The sequence below is a fragment of the Haliotis rubra genome, unplaced genomic scaffold (genome assembly GCF_003918875.1).
Source record: "Haliotis rubra isolate DU_JTF1 unplaced genomic scaffold, ASM391887v1 Scf332, whole genome shotgun sequence".
Classification (NCBI taxonomy): Eukaryota; Metazoa; Mollusca; class Gastropoda; order Lepetellida; family Haliotidae; genus Haliotis; species Haliotis rubra.
Window position 1 is genome coordinate 271,116 of NW_025767005.1, and position 21,343 is coordinate 292,458.

Genomic DNA, 21,343 nt, shown 5'->3' on the forward strand with positions numbered 1-21,343 from the left:
TCTTCATCTTTGATTTTCAGTCATTTTTCAGCCTTAGGCAAAAGTACCAACTCGCTTTGTAATAAAATCAACTAAGTCCGAAATGTTTTGGACTCTGAAAATTTTATTACATAGTGCGTTAAGATGTGCAAAATCTTATTACATTTCGCTACTCAACCCGGTTTGTAATAAACCATCAGAAAACTCGAAATATCAACAGTTCATAAGATGGAACGGGGTTTAAGCTGAAGTTTACACTTAATTAAGGGGTAGAACACATATTGACCTGACCGGAAGGAATATCTTCATCTTTGATTTTCAGTCATTTTCCAGCCTTGAGCAAAAGTACCAACTCGCTTCGTAATAAAATCAACTAAGTCCGAAATGTTTTTGGACTCTGAAAATTATATTACAATGTGCGTCGTTATTGCATAGTGGGTTGCTACTGGTGTAACGCCAGTTTGTAATAACCCGTTATGTAATAAAATCGCCTAAGTCCGAAATGTTTTGGACTCTGAAAATTTTATTACATAGTGCGTTAAGATGTGCAAAATATTATTACATTTCGCTACTCAACCCGGTTTGTAATAAACCATCAGAAAACTCCGAAATATTAACAGTTCATAAGATGGAACGGGTTTAAGCTGAAGTTTACACTTAATTAAGGGGTAGAACACATATTGTCCCTGACCGGAAGGAATATCTTCAACTTTGATTTTCAGTCATTTTCCAGCCTTAGGCAAAGTACCAACTCGCTTTGTAATAAAATCAACTAAGTCCGAAATGATTTTGGACTCTGAAAATTTTATTACATAGTGCGTTAAGATGTGCAAAATCTTATTACATTTCGCTACTCAACCCGGTTTGTAATAAACCATCAGAAAACTCCGAAATATTAACAGTTCATAAGATGGAACGGTTTTAAGCTGAAGTTTACACTTAATTAAGGGGGTAGAACACATATTGACCTGACCGGAAGGAATATCTTCATCTTTGATTTTCAGTCATTTTCCAGCCTTGGGCAAAAGTACCAACTCGCTTTGTAATAAAATCAACTAAGTCCGAAATGTTTTTGGACTCTGACAATTTTATTACATAGTGCGTTAAGATGTGCAAAATCTTATTACATTTCGCTACTCAACCCGGTTTGTAATAAACCATCAGAAAACTCCGAAATATTAACAGTTCATAAGACGGAACGGGTTCAAGCTGAAGTTTACACTTAATTAAGGGGGTAGAACACATATTGACCTGACCGGAAGGAATATCTTCATCTTTGATTTTCAGTCATTTTCCAGCCTTAGGCAAAAAGTACCAACTCGCTTTGTAATAAAATCAACTAAGTCCGAAATGTTTTGGACTCTGAAAATTATATTACATAGTGCGTTAAGATGTGCAAAATATTATTACATTTCGCTACTCAACCCGGTTTTGTAATAAACCATCAGAAAACTCCGAAATATTAACAGTTCATAAGATGGAACGGGTTTAAGCTGAAGTTTACACTTAAGTGGGGGGTAGAACACATATTGTCTGACCGGAAGGAATATCTTCAACTTTAAACCATCCGGATTTTCATAGTCATTTTCCAGCCTTAGGCAAAAGTACCAACTCGCTTTGTAATAAAATCAACTAAGTCCGAAATGTTTTGGACTCTGAAAATTGTATTACATAGTGCGTTAAGATGTGCAAAATCTTATTACATTTCGCTACTCAACCCGGTTTGTAATAAAACCATCAGAAAACCCGAAATATCAACAGTTCATAAGATGGAACGGGTTTAAGCTGAAGTTTACACTTAATTAAGGTAGAACACATATTGACCTGACCGGAAGGAATATCTTCATCTTTGATTTTCAGTCATTTTCCAGCCTTAGGCAAAAGTACCAACTCGCTTCGTAATAAAATCAACTAAGTCCGAAATGTTTTTGGACTCTGAAAATTTTATTACAATGCGTCGTTATTACATAGTGGGTTGCTACTGGTGTAACGCAGTTGTAATAACCCGTTATGTAATAAAATCATAAAATAGAAGTCCTAAATGTTTTTGGACTCTGAAAATTTTATTACATAGTGCGTTAAGATGTGCAAAATCTTATTACATTTCGCTACTTCTCAACCCGGTTTGTAATAAACCATCAGAAAACTCCGAAATATTAACAGTTCATAAGATGGAACGGGTTTAAGCTGAAGTTTTACACTTAATTAAGGGGGTAGAACACATATTGTCCTGACCGGAAGGAATATCTTCAACTTTGATTTTCAGTCATTTTCCAGCCTTAGGCAAAAGTACCAACTCCTTTGTAATAAAATCAACTAAGTCCGAAATGTTTTTGGACTCTGAAAATTTTATTACATAGCGTTAAGATGTGCAAAATGTTATTACATTTCGCTACTCAACCCGGTTTGTAATAAACCATCAGAAAACTCCGAAATATTAACAGTTCATAAGATGGAACGGGTTTTAAGCTGAAGTTTACACTTAATTAAGGGGTAGAACACATATTGTCCTGACCGGAAGGAATATCTTCAACTTTGATTTTCAGTCATTTTCCAGCCTTAGGCAAAAAAAGTACCAACTCGCTTTGTAATAAAATCAACTAAGTCCGAAATGTTTTTGGACTCTGAAAATTTTATTACATAGTGCGTTAAGATGTGCAAAATCTTATTACATTTCGCTACTCAACCCGGTTTGTAATAAACCATCAGAAAACTCCGAAATATTAACAGTTCATAAGATGGAACGGGTTTAAGCTGAAGTTTACACTTAATTAAGGGGGTAGAACACATATTGTCCTGACCGGAAGGAATATCTTCAACTTTGATTTTCAGTCATTTTCCAGCCTTAGGCAAAAGTACCAACTCGCTTTGTAATAAAATCGCCTAGGGTGCGAAATGTTTTGGACTCTGAAATTGTATTACATAGTGCGTTAAGATGTGCAAAATCTTATTACATTTCGCTACTCAACCCGGTTTGTAATAAACCATCAGAAAACTCCGAAATATTAACAGTTCATAAGATGGAACGGGTTTAAGCTGAAGTTTACACTTAATTAAGGGTAGAACACATATTGACCTGACCGGAAGGAATATCTTCATCTTTGATTTTCAGTCATTTTCCAGCCTTAGGCAAAAGTACCAACTCGCTTTGTAATAAAATCAACTAAGTCCGAAATGTTTTTGGACTCTGAAAATTTTATTACATAGTGCGTTAAGATGTGCAAAATCTTATTACATTTCGCTACTCAACCCGGTTTGTAATAAACCATCAGAAAACTCCGAAATATTAACAGTTCATAAGATGGAACGGGTTTAAGCTGAAGTTTACACTTAATTAAGGGGGTAGAACACATATTGTCCTGACCGGAAGGAATATCTTCAACTTTGATTTTCAGTCATTTTCCAGCCTTAGGCAAAAGTACCAACTCGCTTTGTAATAAAATCAACTAAGTCCGAAATGTTTTTGGACTCTGAAAATTTTATTACATAGTGCGTCGTTATTACATAGTGGGTTGCTACTGGTGTAACGCAGTTTGTAATAACCCGTTATGTAATAAAATCGCCTAAGTCCGAAAAGTTTTTGGACTCTGAAAATTTTATTACATAGTGCGTTGTTATTACATAGTGGGTTGCTACACAGCTCGCCCACTATGCCCCTTATTACTGTACGTGGTGTGAACCGGATAAATCACTTATTACTGTACGTAGTGTGAACCCGATAAATCACGTATTACTGTACGTGGTGTGAACCGGATAAATCACTTATTACTGTACGTAGTGTGTACCCGATAAATCACGTATTACTGTACGTGGTGTGAACCCGATAAATCACGTATTACTGTACGTGGTGTGAACCCGATGAATCACGTATTACTGTACGTGGTGTGAACCCGATAAATCACTTATTACTGTACGTGGTGTGAACCGGATAAATCAATTATTACTGTACGTAGTGAGAACCGGATAAATCACGTATTACTATACGTGGTGTGAACCGGATAAATCACGTATTACTGTACGTGGTGTGAACCCGATAAATCACGTATTACTGTACGTAGTGTGAACCTGATAAATCAATTATTACTGTACGTGGTGAGAACCGGATAAATCACTTATTACTGTAGGTGGTGAGAACCGGATAAATCACACATTCACAACTTTCTTTATTCTAGTTTTCCAGTCATCTTCATTCATCCGTCCACCCATCCATAAAATAATTGTGATATGTGCATGTTACATGCGATATGTTTGAGTAGAAAGACTAGTTATTTCTTTATACAACTAACCGAATAGAACATTTGCAGAGATTCTCGGTTCATTGACAAATTTTCAGAAAGTCAATTGGTGATTTGATCAAACAACAACAAAAAAAACACTTGAATTACGATATACACTAATTTACGTAATTTAGTAATGTGTCAAAACTGGCGCGATTTTCGATGTATGTTATTCTCAGTAAATTTGCCCTCCCTACAATAAGCGGATATGATATCATAGAAAAGCGAATTTCAAAATTCCGAAGTGCATTTATCTTCGTGGTGTATTTGAATATGGTTTCAGTTGAGTTGAGTTGAGTTGGGCTTTACGTCACATCGGCATTATTCTAGCCATATAGTGACGAGAACAAGTCTGCATTAATATAGATTGTAAGTAAAAAGTGGTTTCATTTCAAAGACACACTTTCATTACATTGTCATTTTGGAACAGAGAATGTCATAGCACTAAATTGAAAAGCAGGTAAATTCGTTAGGGACATTACACAGTTACAATTTATGATATAGATCAACTTCCCTCAGGTAGTTCAGTATCAGATGAGCGCTCACGCGGGAGAACAGATCTTTCAGATTGGTTGTATGATAATGCGAGTCCCTTGCAGATGTAAAATCCACAAAGTCCACACAGTCAAGCAGAATATGTTTGACGGTGAAAGCCTCATCGCAGGAGAGACATATGGGGGGTCCATCCCCATCCGTTTTTAACAGATAGTCATGTGTAAATCGACTGTGGCCAATACGACATCGTCGTAAAATTACTTCATCACGTCTTGACTGGCAACCCAAGTACGTATAACCGCTTGTTGGCTTCGATTCATGGAGTTTGTTTCTTCCCACTTGAGTGTCCCACCTTTTTTGCATCAGGTCCCGAGTATAGCTTTTGATAGTGGGTTTGAAATCACTGTACGGGATTAGCAGTGGAGATAGGGGCTTTTCAAGAGCTGCTTTTGCTGCAGCATCGGCCTTAGTGTTACCTGCTATGCTGACGTGACCCGGCAACAAGCAGAGGACGATGTCATATTGGCCAGTAGAAAGGTCGTTGTACAGTTCTAGTATGTCCAGGATGATTGGGTGACTTGAAGTCACGTTTAGAAGTGCTTGAAGGCAGGATAATGGATCTGTAAAAACGATGAAGGTTTTGGACTGATTTTGCTGTTGAATGTAGGTCAAAGCTGAGAAGATAGCTTTGGCTTCAGCGGTGAAAATGGAACTGTTGTCGGGGATCCTAGAGGAGACAGCCTTGGCTCCAATGACTGTAGCGCTGGCAACTTGGCCATCGTCCTTGGATCCGTCTGTGAAAATGGATCTGTGAGTGTTATACTTAGAACGTAACTGGTTGTATTCCTGTTGGAACACCAAGGGATTTGTTTCAGACTTTTTGAGTTTGGTAAGGGTGAGATCGACCTGTGGTTTCACCATTTGCCATGGTGGTGGGGACAGAAGTCGGTATGGTGCATTGATGTTGAGATCAATTTTAGCTGCAGATATGTGTGGTTTGATCCTGGTTCCAAGTGGTGGAACCAGGCTTGGCAGTTTAGGAAATAAGTTTTCATAGGGCGGGTTGAAGACACAATTGTATGCTGGATTGGACTCATTTGAACGTAATTTAGTGATATACTGCAGTGAGAGTTTAATGCGGCGTTGCTCAAGGGAAGGTTCATTGGCCTCCGCATATAGACTGTATTCCGGAGAGGTCCTAAAAGCTCCCAGGCAGAGCCTGGCTAGCAGGCTCCACCGTAGACAATGGAGCCATAATCTAGTTTACTGCGAACTAATGATCTGTACAAGTGAAGGAGGGTGGTCTTATCCCCTCCCCACTCTGTATTTGAGATTACTTTTAGCAAGCTAGAGCCTTCAAGCACTTTGTTTTCAAATATTTTATGTGTGGTAAGAATGTCAGGTGGCGGTCGAATATGAGTCCAAGGAATTTGGTCTCTTCTACTACCTTGATGGGAGTACCATCTACAGTTAGGTCTGGATCCTTGTGTGGTTTGTATTTACGACAAAAGTGAATACAATTTGTTTTAGATTTTGAAAACTTAAAACCATTTTCATTTCAACGTTAGTGAGGCTGTTAATTTTGATGCTAAAAAGTGTGACAGACAGGATGCTGCCTTGGGGGACGCCCTGATCTTGGTGGAAATAGTCAGACAGTGTGGAACCCACCCGAACTTGAAAATGTCTGTTATCTAAAAACTGAGATATGAATTGAGGTAGTCTACCCCTCAATCCAAACTCGTGTAAATCTTTTAGTATACCATGTTTCCACGTTGTATCGTATGCTTTTTCTAAGTCGAAAAAGATAGATACTGTATGTTGTTTGTTGACAATGGAGTTTTTGATGAATGATTCCAGACGCACCAGATGGTCAATGGTACTTCGGGTTTTTCCGAAACCACATTGGAGGTCACTAAGGAGGTTATTGGTCTCCAAGTACCAGATAAATCGATTGTTGACCATGCGCTTCATGGTTTTGCAAACGCAGCTAGTTAGTGATATAGGACGGTACTTTGAGGGATCAGTATGATCGCGGCCGGGTTTTGGTATAGGGATAATAATGGCATTGTGCCAGGAAGGGGGGAAGTGTCCGGATGTCCAGATGTCCAGATGTCCAGATGTCATCAAATGCCTGTGTCGGGGAGGTGTTTCAGAAGCTGATAATGGATTTCATCAGCTCCTGCCGCAGTGTCGTGAGCCTGTCCTAGGGCAGTACATAATTCATGGAGGGAAAACGTTTCGTTGTAATCCTCCCCATTATCAGAGTTAAAATTGACTGGTTTCTTTTCTTGTTGGGTTTGGTATTTCTGGAACTGAGGATTATAATTTGATGAGGAGGCGTGGTTTGCCAAAGTTTCGCCAAGTTTGTTTGCAATTTCAGATTTATTTGTTAGGAGGGAGTCACCATCTTTCAGGTGGTGAACTCCTGATTTTGACCCTTGCCCTTAATCTTTTGAATCATGTTCCACACCTTGGACATGGGTGTGCGGGAGTTGATTTTTGACACATATTTCCTCCATGACCGGCGTTTAGTTTGTTTGAAGGTACGTTTTGCCCTGGCATTTGTCATTTTAACAGCATTCAGGTTATGCACTGTAGGATGTTGTCGGAAATATTTTTCCGCCTTCTTCCTATTTTTCCTAGCTTGTTTGCAGTTTGTATCAAACCATGGTTTGCGTATGTGCGGGTTTGCAGAGGACTTTGGAATGGTTTTGTCTCCGATGGCATTTAGGACGTCTGAAAATAGTTCCATGGGGACAGGAACATTCCTGAAGTTGTCCGGCTTTTTTTCTGAACATGGGGTTTGGAATAAAGGCCAATTGGCCTTAGTAAAATTCCATCTTGTTGATGGTGGTTCATCTGTGGGGTTGATAGGAGTAAGAATTGTTGGGAAGTGGTCGTTTCCACAAAGGTCGTCATGGACCGACCATTCGAACTCATTTAAAAGATTAGAGTCTGTAAGTGATAGATCAAGAGCAGAGTATGATCCAGTGGCAGGATGGAGGTAGGTGTTTGATCCATCGTTGAAGATGCATACATCATTATTTGAGAGAAACTCTTCAAGGACCTTTCCTTTACTATTTGTATCAGTATTCCCCCATAGGGGGTTATGGCCGTTGAAGTCGCCCATGAATATGCAGGGCTTCGGGAGTTGATCATATAAGTTCTGAAGATCTGATAGGCGGACAGTTGAGGTGGGAGGGAGATAGAGGGAACATAATGTAAACCCTATGTTCAGAATTATGCGGACAGCAAAACTTTGTAGGTTGGTGTTAAGTGGAACAGGGCTATGGAGGATGCCCTGCCTCACCAGGATAGAAGTGCCTCCTGTAGCTTTTACGTCGGGAGGAGAAAAGGAGTGGTAGGAACTGTACCGACGGATGTCAAATTTATCAGTCCTTTTTAGGTAGGTTTCTTGGAGACAAAACGCGGATGGTTTGAAGTCTTGAATCAATAACTGTAATTCATTATAATTATTCTTTAGTCCTCTGCAATTCCATTGGATCATGTTTTGTGGATTCATGGTGCTTCCACTGGTGACATGTCTCGTGAACGTGAGAAAGCGTTTGATGAACTCCTATTGGTGTCTGGTGGAGATGGAGTTACCTCCATATCCAGAGGGCCAAAGGAGTTATGGACCTCGATGGGGACCTCTGAGGGAGAGGTGGCCTTTGGTTTTGTGTTTGGCGGTTGTTCGAGTTGCTTTAGTCTCTCTAGCCTCTTTCTTTCCCTTTTTCTGCGCGCAGTTTCTGTCTCTGGCTTTGGCATTTGCTCTGGTGTTTGTCATTCAGAGGTTTTGCCTTTTGGCGTTTGAGATGGAGTTGCTGGGCTTAGTTGCGTTGAGTTGAGTTGGCTGAGAAGACATGATCCATGTCAGGTCGGTCTGACATGAGATGGTTGCAGTAGTGATAGTAGGACGGGAGACAGCAGAAGAGTAGGTGATGGTTGAAGGGGCTGCAGTTAAACTTGCAACCCTCTTCTTTGCTTCGTGAAAGGAGATATTTTCTTTGTGCTTGATCTTTAGTATCTCGGATTCGCGTTTCCACACTGGACAGAACTTGGAAGAGGCCATATGGTTACCATCGAAGTTTGTGCGCTTCACTTCCTTAGTACAGTCGTTGCCTTCATGCTTGTCACCACAGCGGTAACAAACAGCAGAGGAACGACAGGACTTGGATCCGTGTCCAAACTTTTGGCAGTTGTAGCACCGTAGTGGATTGGGGACATACACCTCCACACCAATGCTACAATAACCAGCTTTAATCGAGTCAGGGATGTTTGCTCGCGCGAATGTGAAGAGATAGGTGTTCGTTGGTTGAACAACACCATCCTTTTTGAAGGTGAATCGTTTTACAGCTGTGACGGATTGCTGAGAGAGTTCCTTGACAATTTGTTCTTCAGTCATGTCAGACAGGCATCGAGCTCTGTCCCGTACAATGCCTCTACACGCGTTAAGGTTTTTTTGTGCTGAGACAGCAACCTTGATATTGACAAATTCTTTTATTTTGAGGAGATTCAAGGATTGTTGTTTCCGGGTACATTCTATCAGGAGAGAGCCAGATCGGAGCTTTGTAACATTGGCAACCTCTCCGCAGATACCAGCGATACCTTTGGAGATTGCAAAAGGATTCAATTAGAAAGGTTGCTTGTCACAAGCCTCAATGATCAGGAAGCGTTGCCAGTAGTCAGGTCGGGGGGGCGTGGTCTCGTCAGACGAGGAATTGTCGGTATCCATGTGTCTTCGTTTTGAACCGGGGTATTGGGAAGCCATGTCATTAGTAATGTGGTTCAGCATCCCCTCTCCCCACCCACCTTGGAGTGTCAACAAGGACGATCTTATATTGCAGCGGATCTCCAAGATGCAAAGACCAGGGATAAGGGGGTGTTATACTCCAGCGAATTTGACATGAAATGCTGTAGCTACCTACCAGATTAAAGGTCAGGATGGTTCTGTCCATGACAATCAATTGGAGACGTACAGAAATCGGAGGTCAGCATCACCAGATTGGCCCATGAGCCACCGCCTTCTGTGCAGGGGCCTGCGAGGCTAATTTGTCTTGGTAGGATATTAGTTAACATTTTGAACATGGTCAAAAGTGTTATGTAATACCAAATTTTGTATAGACATTCCATGCATAGGGCAAGGCGTGACGGCAAACGGGTTGCCCAATTTGGTCGCCTCTTACAGCAATGGGGTGCTGTGGACCTATTCGACCCCGGGTCCACACGGGGGCGAAGAGCCATTGACGTTACCCAGCACCCACCACGAGGAGGTTGCTCTTCAAGGGTGCCGAATATGGTTTCAACATCAATATGAGGGCTGAAGGGGAGGGACATATACTGTACTGTACTGTAGAAATTAAGTAGCAAATTAAACTTCGAATGCCATTCACATTCACCGATGGCAAGCCAGATGTAGGGCATATATACGTTTTAGTTTTGCTGAAAGAAGATACTATTGGAAAGGCCACAGACTCTGGTTGAATGTTATACAATTTGGTTACGTGGTAACCAAATTTTGTACAATGTAAATGTGTTTTCAAACTGCAACATCATCACAGTTTGGAACTGATCGGTACACAAAGCCAGCTGACGGTGAGACAACAAGAGGGTTAAAACAGTAGGGTGCTCATCGAGACACACGAACCACACCTATACCTGCACCACGTGAAATGGGTCTAATAGGGTCTAATGACGTCATTTGTTTATCTGTTTGGCACCAAAGACGTCATTTGCAAGGGGCAGACGCCATGGCGCGTTTTATGTGTCCAGTTAATCCATCCATTAATCCATCAGATGATCTGTTTATTTGTATCTGTTCAAATTTGTTTATGGTTAACCTCAGGTTACCTAAATAGATTCAGGGCCAATGTTATTGTTTTAACATACTTGATAGGAAAGCAGGGAAGTATAACACCTTCATCTTGATAAACCAACGCCTATAGTAAGTCTACCGTACTTTCCATGAAAAATCGTCACCTCAATGACAATATCAAACATGTACAGCAGTATTGACGTTGGCAGCGACAGGTGTTCACAAAATGGCATCTTAACCTACATGAATATGCATGGTTTACGAAACGGCTTTTCGTTAATGCTGGGATTGTATGAGCATGAATTTGACATGTAAGTAATTGGAAACATTTTGACAATCTGCGGATTGTTATTTGCTCTTACACGGAAAAATCATAAAATCCGGTAAATAGGATCCGTCAGCTATAAATTCTGTTCTAACAATATGATTACACACTGCGGTTATGAATCTTGGATCAAAAATAATATTCAACAATTAGGGCAAAGAAACTGGAACACCCAAGTGGCTATAAACAAACTTCATGAGATAAAACCTACTTAAGTGGTTAAACGATGATAATGCCAAAAACCCACGGTGACACCATCCACCTATGACACAACCCACTGTGACACCACCCACTGAACTGTGACACCACCCACTGTGACACCACCCACCTGTGACACAACCCACCCACTGTTACACCACCCACTGTGACACCACCCACTGTGACACAACCCAGGGTGACACCATCCAACTGTGACATCACCCACTGTGACACCACCCACTGTACTGTGACACCACCACCTGTGACACCACCCATTGTGACACAACCCACGATGACACTATCCACCTGTGAAGACACCCACTGTGACACCACCCACTGTGACACCACCCACAGTGACATTACCCACAGTACTGTGACATCACCCACTGTACTGTGACGTCATCACCTGTGACACCAACCACTGTACTGTGACACCAACCACTGTACTGTGACGCCACCACCTGTGACACCACCCTCTGTGACACAACCAACGGAGACACTTTGCACCTGTGAAGACACCCACTGTTACACCACCCACTGTGACACCACTCACAGTGACACCACCCTCAGTGACACCACCAACTGTACTGTGACACCACCCACAGTGACACCACCAACGGTGACACTACCCACTGTACTGTGACACCACCCACTCTACTGTGACACCACAAACTGTACTGTGACACCACCCACAGTGACACAACCCAGAGTGACACCACCCACTGTGACACCAGCCACTGTGACACCACCCACAGCGACACCACCCACTGGGACACCACCCACAGTGACACCACCCACTGTACTGTGACACCACCCACTGTACTGTAACACCACCCACATTACTGTGACACCACACACAGTGACACCACCCACTGTGACACCACACACAGTGACACTACCTACAGTGACACTACCCACAGTGACACTACCCACAGTGACACTACCCACAGTGACACCACCCACAGTGACACCACCTACAGTGACACCACCCACTGTGACACAAACCACTGAGACACAACCCACAGTGACACTACCCACTGTGACACAACCCACAGTGACACTAACCACTGTGACACTACCCACAGTGACACTACCCACAGTGACACTACCAACTGTGACACCACCCACAGTGACACTACCCACTGTTACACTACCCACAGTGACACCACCCACATTGACACCGTCCACTATGACACCACCCACTGTGACACTAACCACTGTGACACCACCCACAGTGACACCACCCACAGTGACACCACCCACAGTGACACTACCCACAGTGACACTACCTACAGTGACACCACCCACAGTGACACTACCCACAGTGACACCACCCACAGTGACACTACCTACTGTGACACCACCCACAGTGACACTACCCACTGTGACACGACCCACAGTGACACTACCCACAGTGACACCACCCACTGTGACACCACCCACTGTGACACTAACCACAGTGACACCACCCACAGTGACACCGCCCACTGTACTGTGACGCCACCACCTGTGACACCACCCACTGTACTGCGACACCAACCACTGTACTGTGACACCACCTCCTGTGACACCACCCACTGGGACACAACCCACTGGGACATCACCCACAGTGAAACAACCCACAGTGACACTACCGACAGTGACACCACCTACAGTCACACCACCCACTGTGACACTACCCACTGTGACACAACCCACAGTGACACTACCCACTGTGACACAACCCACTGTGACACTACCCACTGTGACACTACCCACAGTGACACTACCCACAGTGACACCACCCACAGTGACACTACCCACTGTGACACCACCCAGAGTGACACTACCCACTGTGACACTACCCACAGTAACACCACCCACAGTGACATCACCCACTGTGACACCACCCACTGTGACACTAACCACAGTGACACCACCCACAGTGACACCGCCCACTGTACTGTGACGCCACCACCTGTGACACCACCCACTGTACTGTGACACCACCCACTGTACTGTGACACCACCACCTGTGACACCACCCACTGTGACACAACCAACGGAGACACTTTCCATCTGTGAAGACACCCACTGTGACACCACCCACTGTGACACCACCCTCAGTGACACCACCCTCAGTGACACCACCCACTGTACTGTGACACCAGCCACAGTGACACTACGCACTGTACTGTGACACCACAAACTGTACTGTGGCACCACCCAGTGACACCACCCAGAGTGACACCACCCACTGTGACACCATCCACTGTGACACCACCCACAGCGACATCACCCACTGTGACACCACCCACAGTGACATCACCCACAGTGACACCACCCACTGTACTGTGACACCACCCACTGTACTGTGACACCACTCACTTTACTGTGACACCACACACAGTTACAAACACCCACTGTGACACCACCCACAGTGACACTACCTACAGTGCCACTACCCACTGTGACACTACCCACAGTGACACTACCCACAGTGACACCACCCACTGTGACACCACCTACAGTGACACCACCAACTGTGACACGAACCACTGTGACACAACCCACAGTGACACTACCCACTGTGACACAACCCACAGTGACACTACCCACTGTGACACTACCCATTGTGACACTACCGACAGTGACACTACCCACAGTGACACTACCCACAGTGACACCACCCACAGCGACACCACCCACTGTGACACCACCCACTGTGACACCACCCACAGTGACACTACCCACAGCATTGTGACATCACCCACAGTGACACTACCCACTGTGACACCACCCACAGTGACAGTACCCACAGTGACAGTACCCACTGTGACACTACCCACAGTGACACTTCCCACTGTGACACTACCCACAGTGACACTTCCCACTGTGACACTACCCACAGTGACACTACCCACAGTGACACCACCCACAGTGACACTACCCACAGTGACAGTACCCACTGTGACACTATCCACAGTGACACTTTCCACAGTGACACCACCCACAGTGACAATACCCACATTGACACTACCCGCAGTGACACCACCTGTGACACCACCCACTGTACTGTGACACCATCCACTGTACTGTGACACCACCCACTGTACTGTGACACCACCCACTGTACTGTGACACCACCATCTGTGACACCACCCACTGTACTGTGACACCCTCAATCTGCGACACCATCCACTGTGACACCACCCACTGTGACACCATCAAGCTGTGACACATTCCACCTGTTACACCACGCACTGTGACGCCATCAAGCTGTGACACCACCCACTGTGACATCACCCACCTGCGACACCGTCAACCTGTGACACCACGCACTATGACACCACCCACTGTGACACCATCCAACTGTGTGACCATCCTCTGTGTCAATATCCAGCTGTGTGACCATCCTCTGTGACACCATCCAGCTGTGTGACCATCCTCTGTGACACCATCCAACTGTGTGACCATCCTCTGTGACACCATCCCGCTGTGACACCATCCTCTGTGACACCATCTAGCTGTGTGACCATCCTCTGTGACACCATCCAACTGTGTGACCATCCTTTGTGACACCATTCCGCTGTGACACCATCCAGCTGTGACACTATGCAGCTGTGTGACCATCCTCTGTGACACTATCCGTAATAATGGACTATAGTAAGAAGATCCTCCGTTGTTTTGACATTGAAATATTGGTCCCTTGTGATGCAAAACTCGATACAGTCAAGCAGAACATGCTTGACCGTGATTCTTTCATCACAAGGGATACAAAACGGAGGATCCTCACCTTTTGATAAACATTCGTGAATATATCTTTTGTGGCCAATGCGGTGATGTTGCATAATGACCTATTCGAATCTGGACTTAAAGTAGTCTCAACTAGTCTCTGAAATGACCATATTTGACAGAAATGTTCATAGTAAAACAAAATATAATATAATGAATAGGAGCCCTGAGACTTTCTGAAGCTGTGGAAATCTAGACTTGCCTCATTTTCTAGACTTGCGCGGGCTTTCTTGTATATAGTGTCAGACTTCTTTTGCATTAGATCTCGAATGTTTAATAACAGGTGTGTGGTCGCTCTAGGGTATAAGACGTTGTTTGTTTTGAACATATTATATTCATGAGAAAAGTATTGGGTACAAGTTATACAACTAATAACACCCTCTCCTTAGTATTTACATAATATGATTTACATTCATTATACAAGACGGACAGGTCCATGTTTCTGTGTATTTGAGCAACTTTCCGATGTCATTTCCGATGGGTTTTTTTAAAAATGTTTTAATAGCCTGCGGGCACAAAAGAGAACCTGAGAATATTATGTATTGTTTATGTTTAAACTGTTTATTGATATGTTTAAGAGCTGATAAAAAGGCGCATGCCCAGGCTGTGAACATGGAGCTGCTGTGTGACCTTGAAGAATTTGTTTTGGATCCAGTGACAGTGACAGTAAATATTCTGTACAAAGAATATACAGTCATGTATATATATGTTCATTCCTAACACGGGATATTTATCATTAAAACACACTCACAGGACGTATTAAATTCTTTACACGCATCGCTTATCATCTTCGACAAATACACTGACATTGCTCGGAGCGGTTTAGGAAGTACAGTGAAGCCCCGTTAGTCCGGACCCCGATAATCCGGATGTCTCGCCTCCCGGACGATTTCAGCTTGTTACCAACCTATGCCTATTTATGTTTAGTTTTCAGCAGATGCGTGCTCCTTCCTGAACTGTAAACCAAAGACCCGGTGCGTTGTAAGACGTCGTGGTGACGCAGTGTGTTGAAGGTAAGATTTTTCATGCAAACCATAGCAATATTAAAATCTGAATGCCATAATATGAGAGTGAGTAAGTGAGTTAAGACTTGTACTCACATGTGAAGTATTTCAGCCATATTGTGACTAAACCAAACCATGTAATGATATTAGATAGAGATTGATTAAAAAATATTTCAACAAAAGACAGTACAACAACAAAAATGTCACAGATGGAGATTTTAAAACTAGCATTTAATATTTTAAAAGAAAACACTATTCAGGACAATATAATGTACAAACGAGCGGTAAACTGACATCAAGAGAAAGAATAAAACGACTTTGACAGTACTTACTTAAGAAATAACTGTGAACATTCACAGATCACACGGTCGACAGCATCCTTGAGATGAGATGTACAAGGCCATCTGATTGTCCAGAAGCAAGGAAGTTCGTGTGCTTCAACAAGACCTGCAAGTGTGTACCAGGGTACAGCTTCAACCCTGCCAGTAACAGCTGTGTCAGACGTAAGTCACTTTTGGAAAGGCAGGTTTTTTTAAACGCTTTTGTCTGTAGGGTCTCACGTAAATACAGACAGGATATTATCAGTTATAAGTCAAGCTGTATGACTATTACATATTAAAACTTATTACCTACGAGGGTGAAATATAAGGGTTCATAGTTTTCATACCATGTCCTAGGGCAAAATATCACTTTGTCATGGTGACATTACGTCAGGAACAATGCTATGACCTCACGTTTCTTCTATAACGTGGCGTTCTACATGCCGCGATAGCGGATAGTCAGCCTGTTTGAAAGTAGATTTGGGTTTATTTTTCTCAGTTTGACTGCTTCGGTATTGAATAGAACATTATATTCGTGCCCATATTATAATTATTATGTTTACTACACTTGTCGGGAAATATCAGGCACTCGTGTCGTAAACATGGTATAACATGTGCACTTATATAATATCCTCTATGTAATCTTAGCATTAAGTTGAATGTACACATATCACTTCATTAGTAGGTGAGTTATCGGATACCAGTGGTACACTAAAAACGAAAACAATGAAAATATATGAGAAAGCATTAAGCCAGAGAGTATGAATCCCCGTGTATTACAGTAGCATAATTTCTTTTTGTATAAACAGAGCACATGATTTCCCGCATATTTCAATGATATCGCATTCTCAACGAAGCCAGACATTATTAAACTTTAAAGGACTGTTTTCAAATGTGCGTTAGAATGAAGAAGTTTACTTGTCTTACATTTGATTTCATGCTAAGGAGCAGGGGTTGCCCGCTTTCTAAATCCGGGTACCTGGATGTGTTCGTATGGCAGAGAGAGAAGGGAAACCCAGACTGGGGTCTTGCAGTGAGAAACTGCGCATGACAACATGGATGTGGAAACAGGAATTTGCCTCAGCGGGATAGAAATGTTCTCGTGACACATATCAGACGAAATATTCATCCAGTATGCTACAGATTGAGTTTCGTATGTGTAAATGCTGCTACCTGACAATATAAACGTTGTTCATATATTTGATTTCTTTAAACATGTCGGTAGATGAGTTACCACAGTGATGGTTCAAAAGTCCATGTTACATAAGAATGACACACCCAGTGTTTCCATGAAATGAAAAGACGATTTCGTACTTTGGATAGATACATTGCTGTTCAAAGAAAGCTACTTTGTATCCAAACACACGGCACAGTAGATAATTAAAACTGTATTGAATGAGTGATTTAAAATTGTACTTCGCCACATAGCAATGAGAACAATGTAGCTATTTGTTTTAATACCTGTCTATAAAGGACAGTAAAATAGTTCGGTTGGTATCACAGTTTAGTTATGAAACAAACCATATCAGAAACAAGACAAACAATTTCTCGGTATATATACAGTGCTTATGCTTCCTGCATGATTCGTAAAAGGAGCCTCTTCAGTCACAAGTGGTTGTATGTAATGCTTACCAATACCAAAGGACAATAATGAATATCTAGGAATTAAAACACTGGTTCATGTTGATGTAGATTCCCAAGATGTAAGTAAAACCAATTTCTCGGTATATCATTCAGGCCAGAAGCAAACAAACAAGACCACCGATCATTGGGTGTTACTGTACTTCTGCTCCCTGCATGAACCCCAGCTGGACTCTCTTTATTTATTTATAATATTTTTGTATTATTATTTATTGATTAGCCACAAGCAAGCAAAACAAAACAAGACTACCTTACTGGGTAGTTACTGTGAGTTACTGCTTCCTGCTTCCTGCATGGACGGATTTACGCCATCACTTTCGTCACAAGGGGTTGTATGTAATGCTTAACAATATTAAAAGGCCAAATATATTATCTGGGAATTAAAGCACAGGTACAAGTGATGTATGACGTACAAATGATGTATAAGGTACAAGTGATGTATAAGGCATAAGTGATGTATGAGGTACCAGTGATGTATGATGTACAAGTGATGTATAAGGTACAAGTGATTGAAGTAATGTATAAGGTACAAGTGGTGTATCAGGTACAAGTGGTTAAAGTGATGTATAAGGTACAAGTGATGCATATGATACACGTGATTGAAGTGATGTATAAGGTACAAGTGATGTATGAGGTACAACTGATGTAACAGGTACAAGTGATGTGTGAGGTACACATGATTGAAGTGGTATATGAGGTACAAGTGATTGATATGATGTATAAGGTACAAGTGATATATAAGGCACACGTGATTAAAGTAATGCATAAGGTACAAGTGGTGTATCAGGTACAAGTGGTTAACATGATGTATAAGGTATAAGTGATGAATATGATACAAGTGATTGAAGTGATGTATGAGGTACAAGTGATGTTTGAGGTACAAATGATTGAAGTGATGCATGAGGTACAAGTGATTGATGTGATGTATAAGGCACAAGTGATGCATATGATACAAGTGATTGAAGTAGTGTATAAGGCACAAGTGATGTATAAGGTACAAGTGATGTATAAGGTACAAGTGATGTATAAGGCACAAGTAATACATAAGGTACAAGTGATGTATAAGGTACAAGTGATGTATGAGGTACAAGTGGTGTATGAGGTACAAGTGATCTATCAAGTACAAGTGATTGAAGTAATGTATAAGGTACAAGTGGTGTATCAGGTACAAGTGATATATAAGGCACAAGTGATGTATAAGGCACAAGTGACGTATGGGGTACAAGTGACGTATAGTTGAGTTGAGTTGGGCTTTACGTCACGTCGGCATTATTCCAGCCATATAGTGACGAGTTTGCATTAGTAAACATTGCAAGTACATACTCGGAATGAGTTTTATTTCAAAGACATATATTGATTACATTGTCATTTAAAAGCAGCGAAAGTCATAGCATCAAATTTAAAAGCAGGCAATTTGTTAGTCACATTTCATAGTTACAATTTATGGTTGTTACATTTCATAGTTACAATTTATGTTACAGATCAACTTCCCTCAGGTAGTTCACTATGAGATGAGCGCTCACGCGGGAGAAGAGATCTTTTAGGTTTGCTGCATCACAATGTTAGTCCCTTGCAGACGATAAGTCCACGCATTCAAGCAGAATATGCTTGATGGTGAAAACCTCATCGCAAGAGACACACATGGGGGGTCCTTCCCCATCCGTTTTCAGCAGATAGTCATGTGTAAATCGACTGTGGCCAATACGACATCGTCGTAAGATTACCTCATCACGTCTTGACTGACAACCCAAGTAGGTATAACCGATTGTTGGCTTCAATTCATGGAGTTTGTTTCTTCCTACTTGAGTGTCCCACCTTTTTTGCATCAGGTCCCGAGTATAGCTTTTGATAGTGGGTTTGAAGTCACTGTACGGGATTAGCAGTGGAGATAGGGGCTTGTAAAGAGCTGCTTTTGCTGCAGCATCGGCCTTGGTGTTACCTGCTATGCCGACGTGACCCGGCAACCAGCAGAGGACGATGTTACATTGGCCAGTAGAAAGGTCGTTGTAAAGTTCTAATATGTCCAGGATGATTGGGTGACTTGAAGTCACAGTTTGTAGTGCTTGAAGGCAGGATAATGGATCTGTAAAAACGATGAAGTTTTTGGAATGTTTTTGCTGTTGAATGTAGGTCAAAGCTGAGAAGATAGCTTTGGCTTCAGCGGTGAAAATGGAACTGTTGTCGGGGATCCTAGAGGAGACAGTCTTGGCTCCAATGACTGTAGCGCTGGCAACTTGGCCATCGTCCTTGGATCCGTCTGTGAAAATGGATCTGTGAGTGTTATACTTCGAACGTAACTGGATGTATTCCTGTTGGAACACCAAAGGATTTGTTTCAGACTTTTTGAGTTTGGTGAGGGTAAGATCGACCTGTGGTTTCACCATTTGCCATGGTGTTGATGGTGCATTGATGTTGAGATCAATTTTAGCTGCAGATATGTGTGGTTTGATCCTGATTCCAAGTGGTGGAACCAGGCTTGGCAGTTTAGGCAACACGTTTTCAAAGAGCGGGTTGAAAACACAATTGTATGCTGGATTGGACTCATTTGAACGTAATTAGTGATATAAGGCAGGGAGAGTTTAATGCGGCGTTGTTCAAGGGAAGGTTCATTGGCCTCCGCATATAGACTGTCTACCGGAGGATCCTAAAAGCTCCCAGGCAGAGCCTCAGCCCTTGGTGGTGGATAGAGTCTAATTTTTCTAAATTGCTTTAGCAGGCTGCATCGTAGACAATAATATAGTTTACCATTAAAGTAAACCATAATATAGTTTACTGCGAACTAATGATCTGTACAAGTGAAGGAGGGTGGTCTGATCCCCTCCCCACTCAGTATTTGAGACTACTTTTAGCAAGTCTAGAGCCTTCAAGCACTTTGTTTTCAAATATTTTATGTGTGGTAAGAATGTCAGGTGGCGGTCGAATATGAGTCCAAGGAATTTGGCCTCTTCTACTACCTTGATGGGAGTACCATCTAAAGATACGTCTGGATCCTTGTGTGGTTTGTATTTAAGACAAAAGTGAATACAATTTGTTTTAGATTTTGAAAACTTAAAACCATTTTCATTGGCCCATTTTTGGATTTTGTTAAGGCAGAGTTGTAGCTGCCTTTCTATTGTGTGCATGTTCTTACCACGACATTAAATATTGAAGTCATCCACGAAAAGGACCGTCAACGCAACTGTTCAGAACGTTAGTGAGGCTGTTAATTTTGATGCTAAAAAGTGTGACAGACAGGATGCTGCCCTGAGGGACGCCCTGATCTTGGTGGAAATAGTCAGACAGTGTGGAACCCACCCGAACTTGAAATTGTCTGTTATTTAAAAACTGAGATATGGATTGAGGTAGTCTACCCCTCCATTCAAACTCGTGTAAGTCTTTTAGGATACCATGTTTCCACGTTGTATCGTATGCTTTTTCTAAGTCGAAAAAGATAGATACTGTATGTTGTTTGTTGACTATGGAGTTTTTGATGAATGATTCCAGACGCACCAGATGGTCAATGTTACTTCGGTTTT

At 42.3% G+C, this 21,343-nt stretch overlaps 1 protein-coding gene across 1 annotated transcript in view; it reads left to right on the forward strand.

The window, feature by feature from the left end:
- LOC124284253 (dentin sialophosphoprotein-like) overlaps window positions 1-21,343 on the forward strand; it is a 104,645-nt gene that overhangs the window by 74,992 nt on the left and 8,310 nt on the right. Inside the window, exons 2-3 of the mRNA XM_046720321.1 lie at window positions 12,175-13,028; window positions 16,227-16,370. Coding sequence (XP_046576277.1) covers window positions 12,175-13,028; window positions 16,227-16,370 — 998 coding nt within the window. The remainder of the gene's footprint in view (window positions 1-12,174; window positions 13,029-16,226; window positions 16,371-21,343) is intronic.